At 44.3% G+C, this 27,615-nt stretch overlaps 1 protein-coding gene across 1 annotated transcript in view; it reads left to right on the forward strand.

Moving 5' to 3' along the window:
- Positions 1-27,615, forward strand: part of SMC3 (structural maintenance of chromosomes 3) — a 1,173,064-nt gene that overhangs the window by 214,585 nt on the left and 930,864 nt on the right. Inside the window, exons 9-11 of the mRNA XM_069611771.1 lie at positions 16,760-16,935; positions 17,212-17,292; positions 17,570-17,734. Coding sequence (XP_069467872.1) covers positions 16,760-16,935; positions 17,212-17,292; positions 17,570-17,734 — 422 coding nt within the window. The remainder of the gene's footprint in view (positions 1-16,759; positions 16,936-17,211; positions 17,293-17,569; positions 17,735-27,615) is intronic.

Raw genomic sequence — 27,615 nt, forward strand, 5'->3', positions numbered from 1 at the left:
GCCTTCCAAGCCAAGAGACTCACCTCTTATCCAGTTTCCTCCCACTCATTCCAGCCAGGCTGCCACTCACCCAGCAGGGTGGCTGTCCTTGCTGGACAGTCAGTCAGTCAGCCAGTCAGCCAATCACGCCAGAGTGCATTTAGGTCGTCTAGGAGACTAAGCACAGGGAGTTTTGGGCACCTCCCTAACTTCCTGCCCACCCCAGACACTTAGGCGCCAGAGGCGGTCTTCAGTCCTGGAGCCCGCCAAAGGCGTAGGACAAAGGCGTAGGAACAAAAGGACCAAACTGGGTTTGGCATGCAGAGACAAACTCTGGAAGGACCTTTCCAAAAAGAAATGTCGAAAAAGGAAGACCGGGACCTGTTTAACAAAGGGGGCTCAGACAGCATCTTTAAAAACATGGCTCCCGCAATTTTTAGCTACCAGGGTTCGCGTTCGGGAAAAATCATGGTAGTTTGTTGCAAAACCACTGCCACCAGCCATTTCGATAGGAAAGGGTAGCATTGGACTGCTACATGAGTTTCTAAACATAGGGGATATTAAGTAACCGCTACAGCACTCCATGGGAAGGTAGTGTGTGTTAGGAAGGTGTTTAAACTTTGGGAGAGTCTAAAAAGCTTCCCTATGTCACTGCACGGGGGGTGCTGTGTGACACACGTGAAAAGATGATGCCTATGAAATTGTCTAAAACTCCATAATCAAAGAACACAAGAGTAAAACACAGATCAAAATACATGCGAGAGTGGGGAAAAAAGGCTCACACTCTCTCCAGGTAAAATAATCAAGTCCTCAAAATCCAGCAAAGTTGCTGGGGGTCTCTAAGGTGAAGGGAATTAGGACATTTATGAGAATTCTTCCTAACACCCAGTAAAACCCTGCTACTGTGCTGAACTCTTTTTTCACCTCGAATGACGCTCGGCAAGTAAAGACTTCTCCCATTGGGTTAGTGGGACCAACTAACCCTGAGACAAACTACTGGACCACCATCCCCGACTTGGTGTGCCTCTCCGTTGCTTCGGAAGCCCAATGCCTGGAGTCGAGTGTTCGTATTGGAGTGCAAAGTCTGCCGCAGAACGAATTCGGCTAGAAGCTCTAGGAGACTCCCAAGGACCATCCAGAAGTAGGAACTCCAGATCCAGATTCCCCTCACCAGAGTGCAGGGCTGAGGAAGCAAAGAGTCCAACTTATATCAAAGATCCGCAACGGTGCTGTTTGCTAAGTGCTGAAATCGGCAAGTGCAGCTGTAGCGAAAAGAGACCGTAGCTGCCGACGACCTTTTAAGTGCTGCTGGAGGAGCCCTCCAGACGCCCTCTCTTGTCCCCACGACTGAGGCTCAGGAAGCAGGGTCTGCACCGCTGTAGTAAGCCGAACTCCAGCTGGACCACTCTACTTCAAACCAGAGGTACTGTTTAGGCTTGGTGTACTTACCTCATAGCCTTGTAGCCATGCTCTTCTCAGTTGGGTATTGCAGTGGCTTACCTTTTTAGAGTTGATTTCAACTCTCTTCTAGCAGGCTTAACATCTTGTGACCCTACAAGTGATTTTTCTAAAGACTCTAACTTTGTGCAAGACTTTGATCTAAGAAGTGCATCAGATCCTGTTATGGAGAATTCTCAGAAATGTGCTAATTCCCTTCTACCTTACAGACCCCCCAGCTCTTTTTGCTGGACTTTAGGACTTTAAATTTCTAACCTGTAGAGTGTGAGACCTTTATCCCACTCATGTATTTTTCTGTGATTTGGACTCTGTGTTTCTTTTGACTTTGGAGTCTGAAAAACTCCATATGCATCATCTTTACATTGTGTCACACAGCACCTTCAGTGAAGTGGCACAGGGAAGTCTTAGACTTCCCCAAGTTTTAAATACCTTCTCTTGGTGAAACTACTGTTTCCAAGAGCAGTGAAGTGAAATTGACTTTACTTACATTTTTGTAAATTTCTAAACCCAGCACACCCTATTTTACAATAGGGTGCTGGAGGGGTTACTGTGTCCCCTGTGTCTATTTTCTCATTTGCATTTTTATGTTACCCTTTCTACAATTAATGGCTGTTGGCAGTGGTTTACCTTTTCCTACAATTGTGTGTTTTTATTGCAGGCTGCATTGGCAGCTGGATTAAGGCACCCATGGGTGCCCATTTGGTCAAAATGACCCGGTCTTCTTTTTTTTGCCGTTTCTTGTTGGAAAGGTCCTTCTTGAGATTTACTCTGCGCGCCAAACCAGGTTTGGTCCCTTTGTTCGTTTTGTCTTTGGTGGTATTCACTAGTGAAGCCCGTCTGGCAGGAAGTGAGGGAGGTGCCCGAAACTCTGTGCTTAATGCCATTGGTTACTGGAATTCACCCAAAGGTGATTGGCCAGCTGACTGTCCTTGCAGAACAGCCACCCTGCTGTATGATTGACAGCTAGGCTGGAATGAATGGGAAAAACCTGCATAAAAGGTGAGGCTTTTTGTCTTGGAAGGCAGAGTTGACCACTGGACGAAGTAATCCGAAGAAGAACTTGGAAGAGACGCCTGCTGCAACTCCTGGACCGTTGGTTTGCCCGGTGCAGCCCTGCTGATGTGCTGAAGCTCTGAATTTGCGCGACTAGAGAAGCCCTACAACGACGACTGCTCTGCTTGGGTTGGTGGGACCAATCAACCCCAAAGTGAACCTGTCTGGACAGCCTCTCTGAGCTGTCTGTACTTCCATTGCTGCTGTTGGAATCGAAGTGCCAGGGAGAGGAACACCAGATTGGGTGCATCGCTTTTAAGTCGGATCCCAGCTCCAGGAAGATCCTCTGGACTTGCAGGAAGCAGGACTGACCAAGCCTGAGCAACCTCAACAGAGTGCTGGACCCCAGAATCGAGGAAAGTCTAGAGTGGTATCCAAGAGACTGCAGTGGTGCTATTTGCTGAGACGCAAGGGATGTGAAACTGCTAAGTGCCTCTGAATTGAAGTTTGTCCTTTGCTGTCGCTGACCTTGCTATTGAATTGCAGGAGTCCCCAGACGTCCTCCCTCTTGACTCCACAATTGAGGCCCAGGAACAACAGGATCTGCAGAGCTTCACAGGAACAGAAGTCAGCTGAAAATATTTTTTCTAACCAAAGGTACTGTAAAACTAAGGGGACTTACCTCTTGTTGTGTAGCCTTACTTGTTTTCAGTTGAGACTTGTCTTGGTTGCTTTTGCAGAGTTGCTTGCAGCTTTGCCCCTCACAAGCCTCCCAGCTTGTGGCCTTATATTGATTCTACTTTCGAATGATTGTGTCCTCCCACGTATTCCCCATCTATGATAGTCGTATCGCCAGCTTTGCTGCTTGCTTTGGAAAAAAAAATAGACAGAGGGCGATGTGCATGAGGTTGTGGCGTCGATGTCCCTCGAAGGCTGCACTAATAGCTTGTGCCGCGCCCGTTGGCTTCAGTTCAATTTTTTCCGAGCTTTTGCTTTGAGACAACGGTGTGCTTTGTGTTTTCTTCACAGAATGTCCGCTTCCACTTACTCGACCCCTAAATCGGGGTTCCAAAAGTGTCATGACTGGGGGACAAAAATGTCCATCACATACCTGCAGCACGTTTGCCTTTGGTATCTGGGTAAAGACCATCGAACCGACGACTGCAGCTCCTGCCAGTCCATGACTGAAAAGGTTCTTCGCAAACGAAAAGGTAAATTGGCCGCGGGGCGGAAGCTTTGAAGGGCTCTTCGAAGAAATATAAAAAAAAAACAAAGTCCAAAGACTCCACTCGACATAAACACACAAAGAGGTCTCGTTCGAGAATTCACTCATGACATTCTTTGACTTCTTCCAAAAAGTCGAAGAGACGTCACAGGTCTCCCTCTTCATCATCGGACACCTCCACTCAGATGATTCGATGCCCGACTAGGTCGGATTCCCCCAGCAAGTGAAATGCTTTCAGGATGGAAATGATGCAAATCTTTGAGAACATGGCCTCGACCCCCTCAAAAGATCCTTGCAAGAGTCAGACCCCAGTCGCTCCCTTGGACGACGCAGGCAGGGCAGGAACTACTTTGGCAAGTAGTAATTCGGCGTCTCGACAACCTCGACCCGACGCCAAGGAGTCGATGGCTTCCACCCGGGATTCGAGTCGATCCCCGGTTCTGTCGAAGCTTAAAACGACAACTTCATCGGCGCTGATCGCTTCGACGCCGAAGCCAAAGGCACCTTCATCAAAGAAACTGATGCCCTCGACGTTTCCTTCGGATACCTCGAGGCACATTCCAGCACAGGAAAAAGTATACAGGCCTATTTCAAAATCTGACTTTTTTTAAGTCAATGTCCTCTATTTATTAAGAGGGAAGTGCCTCTGGGGAAGATATTTCTCCATTAGGATCAGATATGGATCTAGGGAAGTGCCTGAGGAATTCATTGATCCTGAGTCAAAATTAAAAGACCTCTGCGACTGTCAAAATTAAAAGACCTCTGAGACTCCGTCCACTCTGCCAGTGGCCTAGACACGTCACCAGAGTTTACAAAACCTGACCCTTCAGACCACGCTGATTTGAGGTACAGGAACCTTCGGAGCAAGGTGACTGAATTCATGGGTTGGAGCAGGGCCTCGCCAACCTTAGAGCAGGATGATATGACAGATATCCTGACTCGAGGTCCACAAAAATACCCAGTTCTTCCCTTCCATAGGGCGTTACAAAGGAAGGTAGGTGCTAACTAAGAGACTCCTGACTCTAGTTCTGCTAATGACGGGAACTTCACCAGAAAATATAGGCCATCTTCTAGTGACCCTGATTACCTCAGGAAACACCCTACACCTGAGAGCCTGGTGATCCAGGCTGCCACTTCTTCCAGACAATCGGCCTATCCCTTTATCCCCCCAGATAGAGAGGATAAGAAAGTGGATGATTGGGCCCGCAAGGTGTTTACTTCGGGCAGTATGGCTCTAAAATCCACGAATGTCACTTGTACCCTAGCCAGGTTTACCCATACCTTGCTGGACTGTATTAAAGGGGCGGCTGAACATATTCCAGAAGGCAAAGAAAGGAAAGGCTTTCTGAATAAAATTAAGGATAGCAAGGAGGCGATGGGCGAGTGTCTCCAAGCAGGGCTGGATACGGCTGACAGCATCAGCAGATGCATGGCTGCAATCACTGTACTGTGCAGATTTGCGTGGTTTAGAATGTCGGGATTTGCACCGGACGCCAGGCATCTCCACATGCCTTTTGACGGCTCGAGGTTGTTCGGCAGCAAGGCAGAGGAACGTTTGGAGAAGCTGCAGACTTCCAGGGTGGCGGTTAAGTCCCTTAGCGCCTCCATTCGGCAACCTCAGCAACCTTATTCGGGCTTATCTTCCTGGAGAAGTTGTTCTTTTCGTTACTACTCCTCCTTTGGTGGAGGAAAAGGACAGGCTGCACAGAAAGGACAAAGGAAATTCTCTCGTGGTGGATGAGGTAAAAGCGGTAAATCAGCCTCAGCAGCGGCATCTTTACCCTCAGCCGCAGCCCCCTCTAAACCACTCTGAGGCCTTAACCCACAAGACCCTGGTGGGAGGCAGGATTTCTCAGCATCTGAACGAATGGTGGGGCATTACTTCAGATGCTTGGGCACTGGAAACGGTATCCCAAGGTTGCTGCCTTTTCTAAAGAGGCCTCGAGATCATCCACCGGGACCCAGCTCTGTCAAAATTCCATATCTGCTCCTTGCGCATGAGATTTTAACCCTGCTAGGGAAAGGTGCAATAGAACATGTGCCAGCAGCGGAGAGGAACAAGGGCTGGTATTACCCTTATTTTTGCATCCTAAAGGACAGAGGACCGAGACCTATCTTGGACTTTAGAAGCTTGAACAAGTTCCTCAGGAAGGACAAGCTCAAGATGGTCACACTTTCTCAGATCCTTCAGGCTCTCCAACTCCAAGACTGGTTGGTATCATTGGACCTTCAGGATGCTTACTTTCATGTGCCAATCCATCTCAAGCACAGAGTACCTGAGGTTCGCGGTTGGCGGTTCTCACCATCCGTTTCGAGTTCTGCCATTCGGGCTGACCACCGCCCCAAGGGTTTTCACCAAACTGATGGCAGTGGTGGCAGCGAGTCTCAGGAGGGGGGGATTCACATCTACCGCTAGCTGGACGATGGTTAGTCGGGGCATATTCACCCAAACAAGCCCAAGAACATCTGAAGATCACCTGCCACTTCCTCCACCAACTGGGCATCTCCCTCAATTACAAGAAGTCCCATATGATACCATTCCCAAACCTCCAGTTCATCGGAGTGGTCTTGGATACTTACTCGGGGAAAGCCTCACCCCCCCCCCCCCCCCCTCCCGAGGTGAGAGCTCAACACATTCTGCAGATGGTAACAAAATTCCAAAATGCCCAGTGTCTACCGGCCTACGATTTTCTGAGGTTGCTCGTCCTCATGGCATCCTGCATTTTTATGGTGCCAGAGGCCAGATTGAGAATTACATCCCTACAATGGGCCTTCAGGACTTAATAGTCCCAATTTTCAGGGAATATGTCGGATCTGCTACAAGTTCCGAGCAGAGTAGCTCAAGACCTGCTATGGTGGGCTTGCAAAGACAATCTTCTCAAGGGAGAATCTTTTTGGCAGCCATGCCCGGAGATGACTGTAGTTTCGGACTCATCACTCACGGGCTGGCGAGCCCGTGCCAATGATTTGACCATAAGCGGTCGTTGGTCTTCATCGGAGTCCAGACAACACATCAACCTTTTAGAGGTGAAGGCAATCGGACTAGCTCTGAAAGCCTTTCTGCCCTCTGTACAGGGAAAGAATGTCCTGATGATGACGGACAACACGGTGGCCATGTAGTACCTCAACATGAGAGGAAGTGTAGGGTCACTACCACTGTGCAGAGAGACAATGCAGCTCTGGTTCTCAGCAATACAAGAAGGAATCTCTCTGTCGGCAGTTCACCTAGCCGGAGAGAAAAACACAGCTCCAGACGCTCTGAGCAGGCAGAGCACAGTCTGCCACGACTGGGAACTAGTTCAGGAAGTCCTTCAGGGGCTCTTCATCCTCTGTAGAACCCCTCAAGTTGGTCTGTTCGCCACCGAGGTGAAACTGAAATGCGAACAGTATTGCTCAAGGGAATTTTCCCAGAGCAGGGCTCTACGGGAAGCCTTCGTAGTGGACTGGAACTTTCCACTCCTGTATGCGTTTCCTCCAGTCCCCGCGATTCCTCCTGTAATCAGGTTGAGCAAGTTTGGGAAATCCATGATCCTAATTGCTCATTGTTGGACCAGGAGGACGTGGTACCGAGACCTTCTGGACATGTCCATCTGCCCTCCAATACGTCTTCCACAAAGAGACTATCTTCTCTCACAAAAGGTAGGTCGGGTTCTCCATTCAGAGGTCAATACACTCAGCCTTCACGCATGGTTTCTGAGAGGCTGAGATATAAGGATTGGGAACTTCTGGATGACGTAATGGAGATTTTGCTTTCGGCCAAAAGACCAGCAATAACATCTTTGTGCCGATGTCGTTGGAATAAGTTCAGTAAGTGGTGCAAGGACAACAATGTGGATCGGTTTCAATGTGGCACTCCTCGGGGCTCCAGATTGGCACAATAAAAGGATACTTAGCTGAGCTTTCTATTTTCAAGCGCTCCACTGAAGAAGTTTCCTACTTTAAAATTCCAATAGTGTTCCTATTTCTTAAGGGTCTCGCTAACGTGTACCCACCTATACCATTTCAAGTCCCAGCATGGGATTTAAATCTTGTCTTAAAATTCCTGATGGGCATACCTTTTGAGCCTTTACATTTCTGCCCATTAAGACCCTTGACATTGAAAACTGCCCTTCTTGTGGCAATATCAGCCCGCAGGGTAAGCAAGTTGCAGGCTCTTTCATGCAAGCCTCAGTATACTATCTTTCATAAGGATAATGTAGTTTTTAAGGTTAAACCATCTTTTTTTCCAAAAGTAGTTTCTGACTTTCAACCTTCTACCCTCCCCCTCATTTGGTCAAGGAGGAGGAGAGGTTGCACAGATTGGACCCAAAAAGGGCTCAGAGTCTCTACATCGCAAGAATGGTGAAATTACGTCAGAACGACCAGATATTTGTCGGTTACACTGGTCTTAAATTGGGATTGGCGGTGAGAAAATAAACCATATCTCGCTCGATAACTCTGGCTATTGTAGAGTGTCAGACTAGCGGGGAAGGAACCGCCAGAAGGGCTTAAAGCTCATTCCACAAGGGGTATGTCTAATTCCGCGACTCTTCAGAAGGGAGCCCACATAATTGACATCTGCAACTTTGGCATCAATTCACACCTTTGTCCAGCATTACTACTTAGATTCCTCATCTTCCCAAGAAGGCCTATTTGCAAAAGCAGTGCTTCATTCCATCCATGATGAGCCTAAATGGTACTGCCACCTCCAAATGACTTACTGCTTTGGGAGTCTATCATAGGTGAGGAATACGTGGGAGGACACAATCCATTCGAAGAACAAGTTACTTACAACTGTAACATTCTTTCGACTGGATGTTCCTCCCACGTATTCCTCATCGCCCCACCCAACCTACCCCGCTGTACAATTTCTTTGATTTACACCTTACATTTGCAAAGAGCTTACAGTCTGGCGCACACCTATATGGTTCCTCGATCTATATGACGAAAAAACAGAACTGAAGCCAAAGGGCGTGGCACAAGCTATTTGTACTACGAGTGACGTTGACACGGCACAGCAGCCTTTGAGGGACATCGACGCCACGACCTCGTGCACGGGGCCCTCTGTCGGAAGTTTTTTTTCCACAGCAAGCAGCAAAGCTAGCGATACGACTATCGTAGATGAGGAATACGTGGGAGGAACATCCAGTCGAAAGAAAATTACAGTTGGTAAGTAACTTGTTCTTTTCTACAAAGACTTCTAAAAAGTTGTGCAAGACTTTTACTTACCTGCAAGAAGTGCTTCAGTTCATATATACTTGTGATCAATTTAACATTGGCTGGCCTGGCTCCCTGAAAGACTCGTCTTACCTCTGACTTTGTGTTTTACCTTTCCTCCAGGAAAGGGTTAATTTACTTAGCGTTGGAGGGTTAAAAAGTACATACCTGCTTCAGAATATCTGTTTAAACTGTTTTTTTCTTAAACACTTTTCTTTGACACAAAACTCAGTATTGATCTAAATGTACCAGTGATGGATTAATGTCCACAGTGTCCTAGTTACTTAAGTCAGCTCAGGTTGTAGGAATCATCTGTGTGCCATCCCAAATGAGTACTGGCTGATTTAGAGAAACAAAGCGTGTGTATTTGTGTTATTTATATATTGCCCCTTCTGAAGAAGGCCTATTGAACTGACAGTTAAATAAATTAATGATTGTTTAATAAAGAAACCTTGAGTACGAGTTTATTTCAATACTTGTCACTGTAAACCTATGTGTAAGAACACTACTACTCACATTGACCCCCTCTTGAGATAAGCCTGGCTGCTCATCCACACTACCAACCCGTGTAGTACAGACGTATACCAAAGGTTGGGTTCCTATTGTCAGGAGGTCAAACGTTGCTGTAGTCTCCTAAAGGGTACTGCACACAATCTTGCCTAACAGATCCATAGACTGTGTCCCAAATTACTTTGGCTGTCCTGCCTCCCTGAAGACTCTTCTAGTCCATTGCCTTTGATGTTTTTTTGTCCCTCATGGGTGGTAGCTTGTTGTATACAGTTACTGCTGGTAAAGACTTATCTAGATTTCATAGGAAGATTTACTTGTCCTCACATAAACTAAGAAACTGTCTAACCTTTTTCCTTCCCTAACCTTTACTTTTTGCAACCTCAGAATCTGCTTACGCATGACTAGTGTGATAAATAAATGACATTCTCCAGCATTGGATCTTTCATGCTGTGAATATATGAAAGATACCAACGCTGGAGAAATGAAGTTACAGGTAAGAAACTACTCCCTTACTGTCCTTGTGATTGAAGTCACCTCAGGGTGTAGGAATTGTGTAACAAGCATATCCAAATAATATCCACTAACTTGTGATTCTGAAAAGTAATTTTATAATATATTTACATTGTTACATGAATTGCCTTTTTACAGAATGCTTATTTAAAACTTGATAATTAAATAACTATTTATAACTGAAACCTTGAGTGTAAGTGTTACTTGGCTACTTGTATTTACGGATTTCATTTGTACAACTCTACAGCTCACATTTACCCTTCTTGAGATAGGCCTGGCTGCTCAGTCACACTATCAACTTGTTTAGTACAGACCTATACCAAAAGGTGGGTTACCTAAAACCACGCAAATTAGTGTTGTGTAGTCTCACACAAGCGTGACTGCCCCAATTCTTACCTAACAGTTGGTAGCTGTCACTCAGAGTGAGCAGTTACCAAAGTTCTTACTTAACTTGAATGTGTTTTGCCATTCTGAAAAAGTATATATAAGGTTATTTTACTCAATCGCCTATGAATTGGTTGTGCCTCTTTCCAAAGGTAATGCTGTTGGCTTTGCTTTACTATTTCTTTTAAGATATAAATGTAAAAGTATATCAACTGGGTCTTGCTTCTCGTGACCTTCTGTATGTGTCCAGAATAAGTCTGCCTTAGGTTTTACTTGCCTTGAATAGCTGTGTGAATTCCTAAAATAAATTAGTTATTGCTTACCTTAATCTGTGTTCACTGATCTGAAAAGCAACTGTAATAGTATATTACACCCTTAGGTTTTACCTCCCTGGAAGAGCTGTGTGCCATTCTTAAAATGTGTCCTGTAGGTGTAGCTGACCTTGGTCTGCCTGGTGCAATCTTACATTAGTGTAGAGCGTAATTGCTTACCTTAGTCTGTGTTCCACTGATCTCAAAACCAACTGTAATTGTATATTACACCATAAGGTCTTACCTGGTATTGCTATGTGTTATCCTTAATGTAGTTTAGGTTCAAATTGTCCCATGAATGTGTGTTCCACTATTCAGAAAAGTATCCTGGTAAAAGGGTTGGTTTACTAAAGTGATTCCTTAATTGAGATTCACTGCATGACTGACAGGGTTGCCTTAAACACAGCACTTGCCACTTGCTGGCTGCACTACCACAGTTTGCCTCAATTTTCTATTTATTTTATTTATCTGCGCTCCTCGGCCCTGCACTTTCCACTCTCCCCCTTCCATGCACTTTTACCCTTTTCCCTTTCCCATGCACTTGCGCGTTCTCAATGTCACTGGGCCTAGTAAGATCGTTTTTATGTTGTGCTGTGTTCTCCCTTGTTCCCCTCCCATGCCTAGTCGCGTTCTGAAACACTTGTGTACGAGCGTGATACAAATAAAATATATCATATCATATCCTTGACTTTAACTGTAAGGTCATCTAAAATGAATATGGTTTTTTACTCTCCATGAATAGGTGTGTCCTATAATACATGTGTTTGATAAAGTCTGACTACCCTAGAATTACTGTTGGTCATTCTGAAGAAGGTTTATGTGTTGTACCTTCAAGCATTGTGTTGTGTTTTTATAATGTGTTTGACTCTGACAAAGTGCTTACCCCCAGACGTAACTTGGCCTTACTGTATTTATAATTAACCTTTATTTTTTTAATATACCTCTGGTTGTGTTTTTGTTGAACCCTTATTATACTACAAGTTCTTTGTACCAAGCTACAGCCCCCTCCCCCTCCTAAAATAAGCCTTGATGCTCTATCTACGCTACCATATAATCAGGTGGGACAGCCTTATACTAAGAGTGGAGTTTTGTACTGTCTCAGTTGTATGGTTTTACTAAGGCCTTGGTGTTATGTAAAGATTTGGGGTAGTACCCTTTGGGTGCACTACACCAACCTTAGCCTCCTGGTAATAGGAACCCAACCTTTGGTATACGTCTGTACTACACAGGTTGGTAGTGTGGTTGAGCAGCCAGGCTTATCTCAAGAGGGGTCAATGTGAGCTGTAGGGTTATTACACAAAGATTCACAATGACCAGTATCCAAATAAACACTAGGTTTCTTGATTAAACACTTATTAATGTATTTATCAGTCATTTGAATAAGCCTTCCTTAGAAGGGAGCAATATAATAGCAAAACACAAATACCCTGAAAATGCACATTATTAGTTTCTAAATCAGCAAGTACCCATTGGGGATGGCACACACTTCCTACAACCTCAGGGGACTTACATAGCTAGGATACTGTGGACATTGATATATTACTGTTGACATTTAGAATAGTACTGAGATGAGTGTCAAAGAAAAGGTTATTCGAACAAACGCGATCACAAATATTCTTAAGTAGGCAAATACTTTTGGACCCCCAATGCAGAGTAAGTTGACCCCTTCCTGGAAGGATGGGCGCAACACACTGTCAAAGGAGAGAAGAGTCGTTCAGGGAACCAGGCAAGGCCAATGTCAATTGGGCAAAGGTCTATGTGAGCTGAAGCACTTCTTGCAGGTAAGTAAGAAAATTATTTGCACAATGTTTTAAAGGTCTTTGAAGAAAAATAATCGGTGTAGGGCCACAAGCTGTTAGACTTGTGAGAGGTAGAAGATGCAAGCAACTCTACAACAAGAGGTAAGTTCTCTTAGACTGTACAGTACCTTTAGTTAGAAGAAAAATGCAGCAGATGACTTCTGTTCCTGTGCAGCTCTGCAGATCCTGGTGTTCCTGAGCCTCATTCCTGGGGACAAGAGGGAGGACTTCTGGGGACTCCTGCACTGCAATGGGACGGTCACCGACAGCAACCGTCAATCTTCAAACAAGTGGCACATCAGTGTTTCAGCTTCTCGCGTCTACCGCAAATAGCACCAGCACGGTTCTTGGCTGTCGAGATAGGATTTCCTTGCATTTAGGGCCCAGCACACTGTTGAGGTGGCTCAGGTTTGGTCAGTCCTGCTTCCTGGAAGTCCGGAGGGTCTTCCTGGAGCTCTTGGCCAACTTAAAAGCAACACACACAAACTGTTGTTCCTCTACCTGGCTCTTCGGTTCCAGCAGCAACTGCTGTGGAATTGCAACTAGCTTCGAGAGGATGTCCATGTGGCTTACTTTGGAGTTGATTGGTCCCACCAACTCAAGGGGAGAAGTCGTCCTTGCAGGGCTTCTCTAGTCGAGGCGAATTTGGAGCTTCAGCACAGCAGCAGGGCTTCACCGGGCAAACCAACAGTCCAGGAGTTTGAGCAGGCGTCTCTTCCAAGTTCTTCTTAGGATTCCTTCTTCCAGTGGTCGACTCTGCCTTTCAAACCAAAAAGCCTCGCCTTTTATGCAGGTTTCACCCATTCATTCCAGCCTAGCTGGCAGTCAACCAGCAGGGTGGCTGTCCTTGCTGGACAGCCAGCCAGCCAATCACCTTTGGGTGTATTCCTGTAACCAAGGGGATTAAGCACAGGGAGTTTCGGGCACCTCCCTAGCTTCCTGCCCCTGCCAGACACTCTGGAGCCAGAGGCGGGCTTCACTCATGAATCCCGCCAAAGGCAAAACGAACAAAGGGACCAAACCTGGTTTGATGCGCAGAGTAAATCTCAAGAAGGACCTCTCCACAGAGAAATGGCAAAAAAAGAAGACCGGGGCCATTTTGACAAAAAAGGCACCCATGGGTGCTTTACTGCAGCTGCAAAAGCAGCCTGCTGTAAAGACACACCACGGAAGTAAAAAGTAAACCACTGCCACCAGCCATTAATCGTAGAAAGGGGAACATAAAAATGTTACATGTGAAACTAGACAAAGGGGATACTAAGTAACCCCTCCAGCACCCTATGGTAAAATAGTGTGTGCTGGGTCTAGAAAGTTACAATTGTAAGTAAAGTCAGTTTCACTTTACTGCTCTTGGAAACAGTAGTTTATCCAAGACAGGTATTTAAAACCTTTGGGAAATCTGAAAGACTTCCGTGTGCCACTGCACTGAAGGTTATGTGTGTCACAATGTAAAAAGATGCCTATGGAGTTTGTCATACTCCAAAAACCAAAAGAAACCGAGTTATTAAAATACATGTGTGAAAGAGTCTCACTCTCGCCAGGTGTTAGGGAGAATTCTCTGTAAAGGCTAATTTCCCAAACCTAGTGAGTCCCCCAGCAGCATTGCTGGATTTTTGGGGTTTATTTTTTTCTCCTGCTAAGAGTGAGGCTTTTTTTCTCCCACTCTTAGGCATGATTTGAGAATGTCCTTTGACTATGTAATGTGTTTTATGGGCTATGGGGTCTTTAACTCCATATGGCTTCATGGGTTTTTGGGAAGTGTGTTACACAGCACCCTCAGTGCAGTAACACAGGGTTGTCATAGTGACCCCCAAACATAAACTCCATACCCTGGGACTGACTACTGTCTCCCAGGGCATGTAAAGTCACCATTGGCTTTACTAGTCCCAAATTGTGAACAGAACCAGTACAAACCATCATATTGTGGAAGTACTGGTAGGGGTAATTCGATTTCCCCTGGGTCTGTTTTCTAAGGGAGCATTGTCCAGTCCCCCCTTGTCGAGTTTCTGGCTGGTGGCAGTGGATACGACGCAAAATATTCCCCCGGAATATTTCCTATGGGATTTTCCCATTCATTTTAAACGCACCACTTTTTGGTGCAATGTTAAAGATACCGCCGGGTTATTTATTTAATATTTATTCCCCGGTTGGTTCTTTTTGCCAGGACTCGGTTTTAAAATGGCAGTTGTGTTCGCCTCTGAAACCCTAACCCAAGTCGCGCCCTTTGTTCCACTTTTGGCGGGCTTCTGCACAGAAGCCTCCAAAAGTGGTGCCACTCTGTGTGGGTCTACAGGATGTGTAGGAGGGGGGGGAATAGGCACCCTGGACTGAGTTGCCTTGGCAACTCAAGTCGCACTCTTGTGTGATTGGCCCAGTGGTGAGCCGCCCGGCTCACCACTTAGCATGTTTGATTGACAGCTAGGCTGATGAATGGGGGTTTTCTGCATAAAAGCAGGGCGTTGGGACTGGAACTTCAGAAGTCGCCACAGGACCGAAAGAATCCGAAGAGGGGAGAAGCTGAGCCATCTACAACGACGACACCACCGGTGGAGCCCTGCTGTACGAAACTCACCACTTTCCCGACAACAGAGAAGATCTTTTTCCAGGAGAGTCTTCTTCCCTTTGAGCTGGTGGGACCAACCAGTTCGCCTTTTTTTGCCTCCTGGATCGTCTCGTGGTCGAATCGCCTGTGCCAAGCACCCCGGTGGCCGGATAGCCACGCTTCACCACTACCGCAAATAAAAGGGAAGTATCTTTTAACCGGGAAACTCTGCGGCTGGTTTCTTCCCTGGCAGTGCAACGACCTCCAGCTTTCCTCCACGTCCAGATCTTCTCTTCCCCTGGACGAAGCCCCGACTTGCACCCGCTTCCAGGAACAACTGCCCCTGCTGGAGCTTTCTCACCATTTCAGGTACTGTGTCCCGCCTGGTCTCCTTTGCAACAGACTGTCCAAGGTGTCCCGTAAATCCTTGACTCTATCCTGGGGTGACCTTGGGCCTGTTAACATTACCTTTCTAACTTGATCCAACCCCTTTTTGACTTTTCTGCAAAGACTTTGAGTGCATTTCCACTGTGTGATCTTGGGCACATTCCGCCTTGCTCTCCAAGAGTGGTCCTGGCCTATGAACTTTTTGCTCTACAGCAGACCCTGCCTTTCTTGACTTGCTGTGGTTTCTTAAGTGTTGGTACTGTGCGATTTTCCTATTCTGCCTTTTCTCTCCCTTTTTTAACAAATTATTGGAGTGCCATCTATGGTCACGCGCTCACCTCTGTTTTGCTAAATAAGTGGTGCCTTAACCTAGACTTGTCGAATAATTAACTAGGGAGGTGTATATATTTCTAGTGACTGTGTTTGAACTTGCTTGACATATTAGTGCCAGTGTATTTTTACAAGTGTGTTTTTAAATAAATAATTATATACTTTTATACCAAAGCTCTGGTCAGTGTTTGCTTGTGCTACTATATTTTTAGCCCTATTGTGTATACTCTATATACTGCCTAACTCTTCTTGAGAGAGGTCTGACTGCTCAGCCACAGCTACAAGGTAAATCTGGGTGGTGCGGACTGCTACCAATTGGGTTTACTGCTAACACCTGTAGTCTTAAACTTTTTCCAGTGGTCCCTAAGGGAACTGCACAGGTTTCTGCCTAACACCAGGTAAAAATGAAAAAGTCCTAGAGTCCAGCAAAAGTGCTGGGGGTCTCTAAGGTAGAAAGGAAGTAGCACATTTCTGATAATTCTCCCTAACACTTGGACTTCAGAAAAACTGTCCTATCCATGTTCACCAAAATAGGGTGGGCTCTTAGAATCTGCCCATACGGTTGCTTCTGAAAATCCACCTGAACAGCTTTTGTTTGATAAATTACTAAAATTGATTTCGTAATCCTTCCATACCTGCAACCTCTCCCACCTATCTAGTCTGTCCCAGCTCAGTCTACCATCTAAGCAGCCCTCTTTGCCCTCTAATACGGCTTCCCATACCATGTCCAGATTCGTGTTGTTTGCCTTTCTGGCACCAATGCTTTGGACCCCATCAATCTAGAATGAACATCCTTCACCTTGCGCCCCTGCGCCGAAGACTTTTTCAATTTGGATCCCTCATTTGACTTCAGGCTGGCGCTCCTAACTATCTCATGTCCACCCCTACCCTCATTCATCCAATGCTGGAAGGCTTCTCTTTTGATCTTTTGGCAGTGTCTCTCATAACTGTATTTGCTTGAACGTGTTCAGTATTCATTACCATGTTTTCCTCTCATTTAAGATCACCCCATGCATTCTTCCTTTTGCATATTTTTGCAAGAACTGGAATACAAGTGAATTTTAATGGCTTAACATTGTTTACATCATCATTGTGTACTTTCCCATATCTTACAAATTGCCTTTGATTTTTAAAGAGGGTAAAAGAGAAAAAATCAACGAGTTGCTTAAGTACATTGAAGAAAGATTACATACACTTGAAGATGAAAAAGAAGAGCTGGCACAATACCAGAAATGGGATAAAATGAGGCGAGCGCTCGAGTACACCATTTATAATCAGGAATTGAATGAAACGCGTGCCAAGCTGGATGAGGTAAAGCTATAATAACTCTTGGTAAAAGTATTCTTTCCGGTCTTCCTTGACTATGCTAAAATGTTTGGCTTGTAGATCTGCGTGTGTTTGAGAATTGTGGAAGTGTAGCAAATTTTACAAGTGAAAGTATGAGGACTTTTCTAATTTCCCTGTCCCACTTGGCTTCTTATTTGAGAATACGATAGAAACAAGAAAAGTGTGAAATTCTTTGAACGTTTTCGTGATGTGTTAACAGCCAATCGCTCGTATTGATCAGCTGATTTTGTGTACGAACAGCTCACTTCAAAACGAGAAACAAGTGGAGAGAAATCCAGACAGTTAAGGGATGCCCAGCAGGATGCCAGGGACAAAATGGAGGTAATGCAAAACCATGATTCTGTGGCGTTTTCTGTTATATTCACCTTCTAGTTGTAATTATCTTGAAACTCGTACCCGTTTAGTCCCCATTGAAATGCAGTTCTGTTGCTCATATTTACTGGGGAGAAAATAGATGTGCATAATATGCTGATGCAATGCTTTCCAGTTTTACCAAACGCAATTGCTAGACAAAAAAATAAATGCTTAAGTACTGCAAAACCATCTTCATGATGGCATCCTAGCATTTTAATTAAAAATATTATCTTGTCTGAAATAGGAAATTGAGCGGAATGCCCGGGAACTGAAAGCCAAGATTTCTGCAATGAAAGAAGAAAAGGAACAGCTCAGTTCTGAAAGGCAGGAGCAGATTAAACAGAGGACCAAATTGGAGCTCAAAACAAAAGATTTGCAAGACGAACTTGCTGGCAACAGTGAGCAAAGAGTAAGCATAAATGCCGTCAACCTGTCTTCTAGTGCTCTGATGTATGTTACACAGAAAAGTACTTAGGGCCTGATTCATGGAAGTGTTTTATAATGGCACAATCTCATAGGAAAACGTTCCATGAATCAGGCCCTTAGTTTGGGGATTGTAGAACTGCTCCCTTCTGTTTCTCTGCAAAGGAATTTACATGTGATAAGTGGCTTGTTATTTACGTTAAACTTGATCCTCCAGCTCCCTCTCCGAAAGCTAAGTATCCCTGTAGAGAAGAAACTGCCAGAGAGCACAAGCACATGGATATCATGGTGTAGGTTTTGCTAAGGCTTCAGCTAAAAACAGCCAACTGTCTAAAATCCCAAACTGTCAGGAATGTATTAACTCCTGTAAAGTTGGTCTGAAGTCTTGGGTGTCGAAGAGGAAGGACTCCATGAATACTTAGCACAGCAACAAGACTATGCTAACCAATGAAATTTCAAGGGGAAATTGACTTTTCGTTAATACCAGAAGCAGCAGAGGTGAACACCTGTATGGTTCATACAACAAAACCTGCCTCAGACCTCTGCATTTCCCTCGAGGAAATACGGTTCCGAAAGAGGCCACCAGAACAGTAAGACCGAAGTCTATTGACGGCCTGGGCACAATTGAGTGAAGTAGATGAAGCTCAAGAATCTGCAGTGATGAATGATTTATCGAGGCAAGGGAATAATATGATTGTTAGCTAGGACTACATAGTACTTTTTATCCATAGATGTTTCTCCAATCCTGGTTTTATTATCTCCCACACTACCGACCCTCCAGGACACTCCGATCCGGACTAGCTGTTCTCCAGTTAACCCACAGTATAACTGCACCGGACTGGGTGGATCCTCCTCCTCCTCCTCCTCCTCCGTCCAAGCTCCCACCATGTGGAACTCTCTGCCACTCCACATCCGCAGCATTGACTATCATCTCGCATTCAGAAAGTCCCTCCAAAATCTGGCTTTTGCCCCCTCCTTCTCCTCTTGAAATCCCTCTCAGACTCTGTTTTGATTGCTCCTTGCACACAAGTACTGGCCCAGACCCAGCAAAACTCCTACACGATCATACCACCGCGGATGCCGGCAGCGTTTGCAGTGGCATACCATGATAAACTCACCCTTCTCCCCAACTCTACAAATGGTGGCATCTGGTAACCAGAAAATCTGATTGCACCTTGCATGGGGCCACTTGAGTGTATGGACGGAATGCTCGATCAGGCGGACCGCTAGAGGTAGCAACGGTAGCAGGACCAGTTTGAATTGGGGACAGGTATGGTCATGCACTCATTTGGGTGGCCTACCTAATTATCAAGATGCTTACCCAAGCACTCAAAACGCTCGACCCATAGGTTTCACTGGAGGTTGAAAGGAAATGCACCATTTCAACTTGGACTATTGGGCATAGAAAGCACTTTAATGGCTTTTGGGGGTAGGAATAGTGATGCACTAAGACACACTTAACCGGTTCTTTCCGCTATGGACGGGAAACAATACCATTGGTCTTAGGCCATAGGTGGCAAGGTCTATTTAACTTATTTACCTATTGCACTCAAAAAGCCACCAGCCAGATCCAGCCAAAAGGTAGTATGCTAACCCCACCAGAAGATGCACTCGAACGACCAGTCTGTTGCCATGAGAGACCTAAGAAAACAACACTGAAGATAAAATCCGTCCGAGTCTAAGGTATGCATAAATTGCACCACATCTGTGGACACATGTCACAGGCACAGCTCCCCATCCATGCCCACTAGAATGCAGCTACGGTTATGTCAAATCCAGTCTAGCACCTCACATAGCCGTCCACACTGAAACCCCTGCCGTGCCTCAACACTCCTGCTGCTAGTGTACAGCGACAACCTACGTGAAAATTCTGTCTAGCACATCTATACATCGATTTTCCAGCACTAGTAGTCTGCCATAAACCACCGGCAGCACCCGCCCACAGGCTTGACCTCTGGGCTGCTTACTAGGGCCCAACCAGCCCCCCAAAGTCCTAAACCGGCAGAATGAATGCACACACATGTTAAAGTGAACTCTTAGAATGTTCCCATACACAGTCCTCTGTCCCCAATGGTGTTTCAACCACAAAGCACATTGAGGACATACAAATCTGGAAATGGCGCTATAGAAATGAAGAGTACAATACTCGCTCGTTTGGTTTTTGGCTAGACCCCAAAATCTCAATGTAGCAACGTGTACAGAAAAAAAGATCTAAGTTGTGTTGCATTGCTTACAAGACATTTTTATTGCAACCTTTAAATCGGGCCACAAAACTACAGATAGCACATGACTCAAGGTTTAACCCTTTTGTTTGTGTGGATACACCCTATGTCAAGAAAGCCTTGATTCGCAGCAAGGCTTTTTACTGTGCTGTTTTGTAATACTTTGTTTGATTTAGCATGTACTCTTAGTTTTCCGTAAAGAATTGAAATCTTACCCATTGCCTAAATGGATTGTATAGGTTTTAGTTTTATATGTACTGTTCTGGCATGAAGCGAGATATGAATGTTTGAATTTCATTTTTTATTTCTAGGCATTTATTATACTAAACACACTGACTTTGGAAGGGTTGTCAATTGATATCATGGTACTTTGATGTTCATATCGTACAGCTCTACATGTTGCCTTCGGGGCCAGGTTCAGGCTGAAATGCTTAAAATAAAATATTCAACAAAAAAAAAAACACCCAATCACTCGGGCCTGCCTCATTCAAACCTTTATGGTCTTTCACTTTTAACGTGTGTTCCTCACAGGCATTCAGACAATGTTCTGATAGCTGATCCGATTTTTGGGGTGGGTAGAAGCCATGGGCCATGGCCACATGTCAATATGCGTCTCATTCATACCTGGTAAAATGGCCGCTAGCATGACTGCAGGCCATGCCCAGTGGGCACGTCAGTTGGCTTGGATATGCCATGGGCATGGCCCGAAAGCCATGCATCGACCGAAGTCGCTACTGGGCATCGGGTGGCGGGTGGTAACGGGGCCAAAGCCTTTAATTTACAAAGAAAAGTGTTATTGCTGCAGTGCTAAACGGTATTGCCCCAAAATATAGACTTGAATATTGCTTGAGCTGTACCTATCCTCTTTTTAGGGGCTGAGTGGGTGAGGATAATGAAACACCAATTACAAAAAATCCCACTAAACAGCTTCCTTCCCTTACCGTGCTGAGTGAACCAACTTAGATGTATGTGTACTTAATTTTTTGCATACTTAAACCTAAACAAAAGGGCACTTCACCTCTTAATTATCGAAAAATACACATATTTTATTATCACACCATATTGACAATTCTAATGTACACAATTAAAAATATTCCTAACACATATTCAACAATGAGTCATTGTATGTACATCTTTCTTCATTACAAATGAAGGCATAGACATATATGCTTAGACAAACCTTTTCTATGCCTTACTGGGGGTGTGTTCTCTTTTATAGAACGAACCCCACTCTTATTTCTGCCCTTCCTAATTTCTCTGGGCAAAGCGGACTGTGCCAACACTTTTATAAAAATGTGTTTCTAGGACCAGCATGGAAATATATCTTTAAGAATAAGCTAGGTCAGTAATCCCTATGGCGAATCCTGCTGGTACTGTCTTCAGGGCACATAGGCTTAGTTCATATAGTGGTTTTCACGCACTTAATGGTTTGTCGTAATTTGCAATCTTTCTAAAAGACAAATAAAACAGTTGCATTTTAAAATATGGTAAAAATAAAACATTTTTATGCAAAAAATGAAATACATCTGTTACGGTTTCAACTCTTTTGACATCATAGACAGCAGGGATACATAATTGCTTAAGTGGTCTAAATTATTGTCCACTACCACACTTCATCTCATATTCAACATGATTTAATCTCTTCATTTAATGTGTCTGCAAAAGTGCATTTTACCCTTTGAAACTTGATTTCCTTGGGCTGACCGTCTCTTTCCAACACATATTTGTTGAAAGACTTCTTCTAAACGGTGGAGGGGGGAGGGGGGGGGAGGGGGGGAGGAGAGAGAGGGGGGATATCACATGTCTCTATATGTTAATTTATCACCCTATTCTCAATGTAAGTAAGCTGAACGCTCACCTTTCGCTAGATCTTCAATCTTATCTCGTGCGGGCTGGTTCCTGTTAGCACCGTGCGGGCACTATTACTGCCCAATGGAGTTCTCTTTGTCTAAGGCACGAGGCGTCTCCCTACTAGTATGTGGCTTTGCTCTGTAACAGAAGAAATAAGCCATTATTACTTATCAAGACGATGTCAGTGGTCACCTCCACATCCTCTTTTTGGAAATGAAGCTTACCAGAGTGATAAAGTCTACTGCCTTCAAATTTCCTTAATTTCTATAGGGGGACTTCATCTCTCATCGCCGTTCATGCGGCCACCCGAAGCGTGTTCTAATTAACAGGATCATATGATGAAAAACGGAGGGAACAAAATTAGATTTCCCTTTAATGGATCCCACACTATTCAATGTATACATTGTCCCTCTGTCTCACCTCATGGGTCTGTATGCCGACTGATATCCCGTGCACGGTGTGTCTGCAGTCGAGAGTGCCGCTCGCGGTAAAACGCCTGCTGCTCGGTCGTGCTACGAGCCTACTAACGCTCTTGTTTCATTTTAAGCAGATAGTGTGTCACATGATATTTGTGCGTACCTACGTCTCGTGATATAACGTGACCCGCAATCCTTCTCTTAAAGGTATACCTATTCTGTTTGAGTGTCGCTGCTCTTAACATAACGCGCAAATGTACGATTTACAAGTGTTACACATTAGGAAATTTAGCGTATCTAATGCGCTCTGTCATGTTACAATTGGCATATGCCATGCCGTTTTATGCTATTCACTTATTCCCTTGTAAGATGTTACGTATTTCACAGGGTGCATGTTGTTAAAAAACATCTAACCCAAGTGTCTTGTTCATATTTTGTCATGTATGAAAAGGGACCATTCAATGGAAATATTTAATCCGTGTCTTACAGTGTCTAGGGAATATATCCATTTCTGTTCTGTTTGTCTTAGCTTTAGATCTCTATTACCTCCTCTTGGTTGCGCAGTTATTACTTCTATAATGAACCAGTGGATGTCGTGTACTCCATGGTGGGCGCTTCTAAAATGAGCCACTAGAGGTTTTTCGGGAACCTGGTTCTTCACACAGGATCTGTGTTCACAGATTCTCTGACGGATGGGTCTCTTAGTTTTGCCAATATATAACAGGCCACATGGGCATCTAATGCCATAAACTACCCACTTAGAGTTGCAATTCGTGAAGTGTTTCAATTCCCATTTTCTCCCTTTGAGGTCTACCTCTTTCATGTTAGATGTTAATTCACACACAGAGCAACCGCCACATCTGAAGTGACCTACCACCGGAGGTAAATTCCACAATGTCGATTGATTAGTGGGCTTATCCTTAGACGATGGTTTATATGTGTGTACAAGTTTGTCTCTCAAGTTAGGCATACGACGAAACGCAAAGCGAGGTTTACTAATTGAGAAATCTTCGGTATTGATAATGTTCCAGTTCTTCAATATACATCTCCGCAGATCGTTACTTATCGGAGAGAATGTGGAGACACAAGTGATCTTTTCCTCTATGACTCGTGGTTGTGGTGTCAAGCACCTATGTCTTGGAGTATTTTTGGCTCTTCTCATAGATCTACGTACTATGTGAGAAGGGTAGCCTCTTGCCCTCAGTCTAGTCGTTAAATCTTTGCTGTGGGTTTCAAATTCTTCCTTGTGGGTGCAGTTCCTTCTAACACGTAGGAACTGTCCAAATGGTAAATTTTGTCGCAGAGATTGGGGATGGAAGCTATCAAACAATAGCAGAGTATTTTTATCTGTAGCCTTCCTGAACAGAGTAGTGCCTAATTTGTTCTCTGCGTCTTTGAAGATCTCTAAATCTAGAAAAGGGATCTTTTCTTGGTTGAAGTTCATGGTGAAGTTAATGCATTCATCTTGGTCATTGACCCAGGTAATGAACGAATTTAGTTCTATTTCAGTTCCTCTCCACAACATGAACACATCATCAATATAACGCACCCATGTTTTCATGAGGTGTTTAAAAGGATTGTGGTCTGCATAGATCTTGCGCAGACCACAATCCTTTTAAACACCTCATGAAAACATGGGTGCGTTATATTGATGATGTGTTCATGTTGTGGAGAGGAACTGAAATAGAACTAAATTCGTTCATTACCTGGGTCAATGACCAAGATGAATGCATTAACTTCACCATGAACTTCAACCAAGAAAAGATCCCTTTTCTAGATTTAGAGATCTTCAAAGACGCAGAGAACAAATTAGGCACTACTCTGTTCAGGAAGGCTACAGATAAAAATACTCTGCTATTGTTTGATAGCTTCCATCCCCAATCTCTGCGACAAAATTTACCATTTGGACAGTTCCTACGTGTTAGAAGGAACTGCACCCACAAGGAAGAATTTGAAACCCACAGCAAAGATTTAACGACTAGACTGAGGGCAAGAGGCTACCCTTCTCACATAGTACGTAGATCTATGAGAAGAGCCAAAAATACTCCAAGACATAGGTGCTTGACACCACAACCACGAGTCATAGAGGAAAAGATCACTTGTGTCTCCACATTCTCTCCGATAAGTAACGATCTGCGGAGATGTATATTGAAGAACTGGAACATTATCAATACCGAAGATTTCTCAATTAGTAAACCTCGCTTTGCGTTTCGTCGTATGCCTAACTTGAGAGACAAACTTGTACACACATATAAACCATCGTCTAAGGATAAGCCCACTAATCAATCGACATTGTGGAATTTACCTCCGGTGGTAGGTCACTCCAGATGTGGCGGTTGCTCTGTGTGTGAATTAACATCTAACATGAAAGAGGTAGACCTCAAAGGGAGAAAATGGGAATTGAAACACTTCACGAATTGCAACTCTAAGTGGGTAGTTTATGGCATTAGATGCCCATGTGGCCTGTTATATATTGGCAAAACTAAGAGACCCATCCGTCAGAGAATCTGTGAACACAGATCCTGTGTGAAGAACCAGGTTCCCGAAAAACCTCTAGTGGCTCATTTTAGAAGCGCCCACCATGGAGTACACGACATCCACTGGTTCATTATAGAAGTAATAACTGCGCAACCAAGAGGAGGTAATAGAGATCTAAAGCTAAGACAAACAGAACAGAAATGGATATATTCCCTAGACACTGTAAGACACGGATTAAATATTTCCATTGAATGGTCCCTTTTCATACATGACAAAATATGAACAAGACACTTGGGTTAGATGTTTTTTAACAACATGCACCCTGTGAAATACGTAACATCTTACAAGGGAATAAGTGAATAGCATAAAACGGCATGGCATATGCCAATTGTAACATGACAGAGCGCATTAGATACGCTAAATTTCCTAATGTGTAACACTTGTAAATCGTACATTTGCGCGTTATGTTAAGAGCAGCGACACTCAAACAGAATAGGTATACCTTTAAGAGAAGGATTGCGGGTCACGTTATATCACGAGACGTAGGTACGCACAAATATCATGTGACACACTATCTGCTTAAAATGAAACAAGAGCGTTAGTAGGCTCGTAGCACGACCGAGCAGCAGGCGTTTTACCGCGAGCGGCACTCTCGACTGCAGACACACCGTGCACGGGATATCAGTCGGCATACAGACCCATGAGGTGAGACAGAGGGACAATGTATACATTGAATAGTGTGGGATCCATTAAAGGGAAATCTAATTTTGTTCCCTCCGTTTTTCATCATATGATCCTGTTAATTAGAACACGCTTCGGGTGGCCGCATGAACGGCGATGAGAGATGAAGTCCCCCTATAGAAATTAAGGAAATTTGAAGGCAGTAGACTTTATCACTCTGGTAAGCTTCATTTCCAAAAAGAGGATGTGGAGGTGACCACTGACATCGTCTTGATAAGTAATAATGGCTTATTTCTTCTGTTACAGAGCAAAGCCACATACTAGTAGGGAGACGCCTCGTGCCTTAGACAAAGAGAACTCCATTGGGCAGTAATAGTGCCCGCACGGTGCTAACAGGAACCAGCCCGCACGAGATAAGATTGAAGATCTAGCGAAAGGTGAGCGTTCAGCTTACTTACATTGAGAATAGGGTGATAAATTAACATATAGAGACATGTGATATCCCCCCTCTCTCTCCTCCCCCCCTCCCCCCCCCTCCCCCCTCCACCGTTTAGAAGAAGTCTTTCAACAAATATGTGTTGGAAAGAGACGGTCAGCCCAAGGAAATCAAGTTTCAAAGGGTAAAATGCACTTTTGCAGACACATTAAATGAAGAGATTAAATCATGTTGAATATGAGATGAAGTGTGGTAGTGGACAATAATTTAGACCACTTAAGCAATTATGTATCCCTGCTGTCTATGATGTCAAAAGAGTTGAAACCGTAACAGATGTATTTCATTTTTTGCATAAAAATGTTTTATTTTTACCATATTTTAAAATGCAACTGTTTTATTTGTCTTTTAGAAAGATTGCAAATTACGACAAACCATTAAGTGCGTGAAAACCACTATATGAACTAAGCCTATGTGCCCTGAAGACAGTACCAGCAGGATTCGCCATAGGGATTACTGACCTAGCTTATTCTTAAAGATATATTTCCATGCTGGTCCTAGAAACACATTTTTATAAAAGTGTTGGCACAGTCCGCTTTGCCCAGAGAAATTAGGAAGGGCAGAAATAAGAGTGGGGTTCGTTCTATAAAAGAGAACACACCCCCAGTAAGGCATAGAAAAGGTTTGTCTAAGCATATATGTCTATGCCTTCATTTGTAATGAAGAAAGATGTACATACAATGACTCATTGTTGAATATGTGTTAGGAATATTTTTAATTGTGTACATTAGAATTGTCAATATGGTGTGATAATAAAATATGTGTATTTTTCGATAATTAAGAGGTGAAGTGCCCTTTTGTTTAGGTTTAAGTATGCAAAAAATTAAGTACACATACATCTAAGTTGGTTCACTCAGCACGGTAAGGGAAGGAAGCTGTTTAGTGGGATTTTTTGTAATTGGTGTCCCAAAATATAGACTACAAAAAAAGTATGGTAGATTTGATTGAATTTCAGCTGCACGGAAATTTCGTACAACTGAAAATGTCGATCAAATTTACCATACGGTACCATTGTAGTGAACATGAAGACCGTGGGTGTCCCGTACCCTTGTTCGCTAGAGTGGTAGCGGGGGTGTGCCCTGCTTCCTGTACAATAAAGTTGTCAAAAAAGAAGACCCTGCGGCGCCGGTTCCCATCCACGTAAGTGAAGGGAATCGGCTTTGCAGGGAGATGGGGGGTGTCAGCGACACAAAACAAGGTGTGCCACCAACAGGTAAGTCGGGGGTTCGGTTAAGGGATGCGCCCGAAATCATGCGTGATTTCACTGCAGCGCGCATTTCAAATTCAGCATTTTGTTTTCTAATTCGAAATTGTGCGCTGCAGTAAAATCACCTAACCATAACCCCATAAATTCTTCATTATGGCTCCTAATGCAACCTTAACTTATTCCCTGCTGATGACGTTGCTTGTTACATTGTTTGTGTAGTCAAGAGCAATGCATGGAGGTGGAGGAGTTATGGTTGCTTTAGCAATCCTAACTGGTGAATTTGGTTATTTGTGGGGTTTTCATTTTTGCAGCAACCATACCGTTCAACAGAATTTTCCAGTAAATTTCAATGGCTTTTAATGATATACATTGTAAAATTACAATGTCCAGACACCTCTGAGCCACCCTCTGTGCCCCTTGGCATAGCATGTGCCATGCACAGTGTTGCCACTTAGACTGGAGCATGGCCTCAGGTCCTGTCACAGACATTCACAAGCCACTGCCAGGCACTTGCATTGC

This window comes from Ambystoma mexicanum, chromosome 8, assembly GCF_040938575.1.
Source record: "Ambystoma mexicanum isolate Mex_15411 chromosome 8, UKY_AmexF1_1, whole genome shotgun sequence".
In the NCBI taxonomy this organism is placed as follows: domain Eukaryota; kingdom Metazoa; phylum Chordata; class Amphibia; order Caudata; family Ambystomatidae; genus Ambystoma; species Ambystoma mexicanum.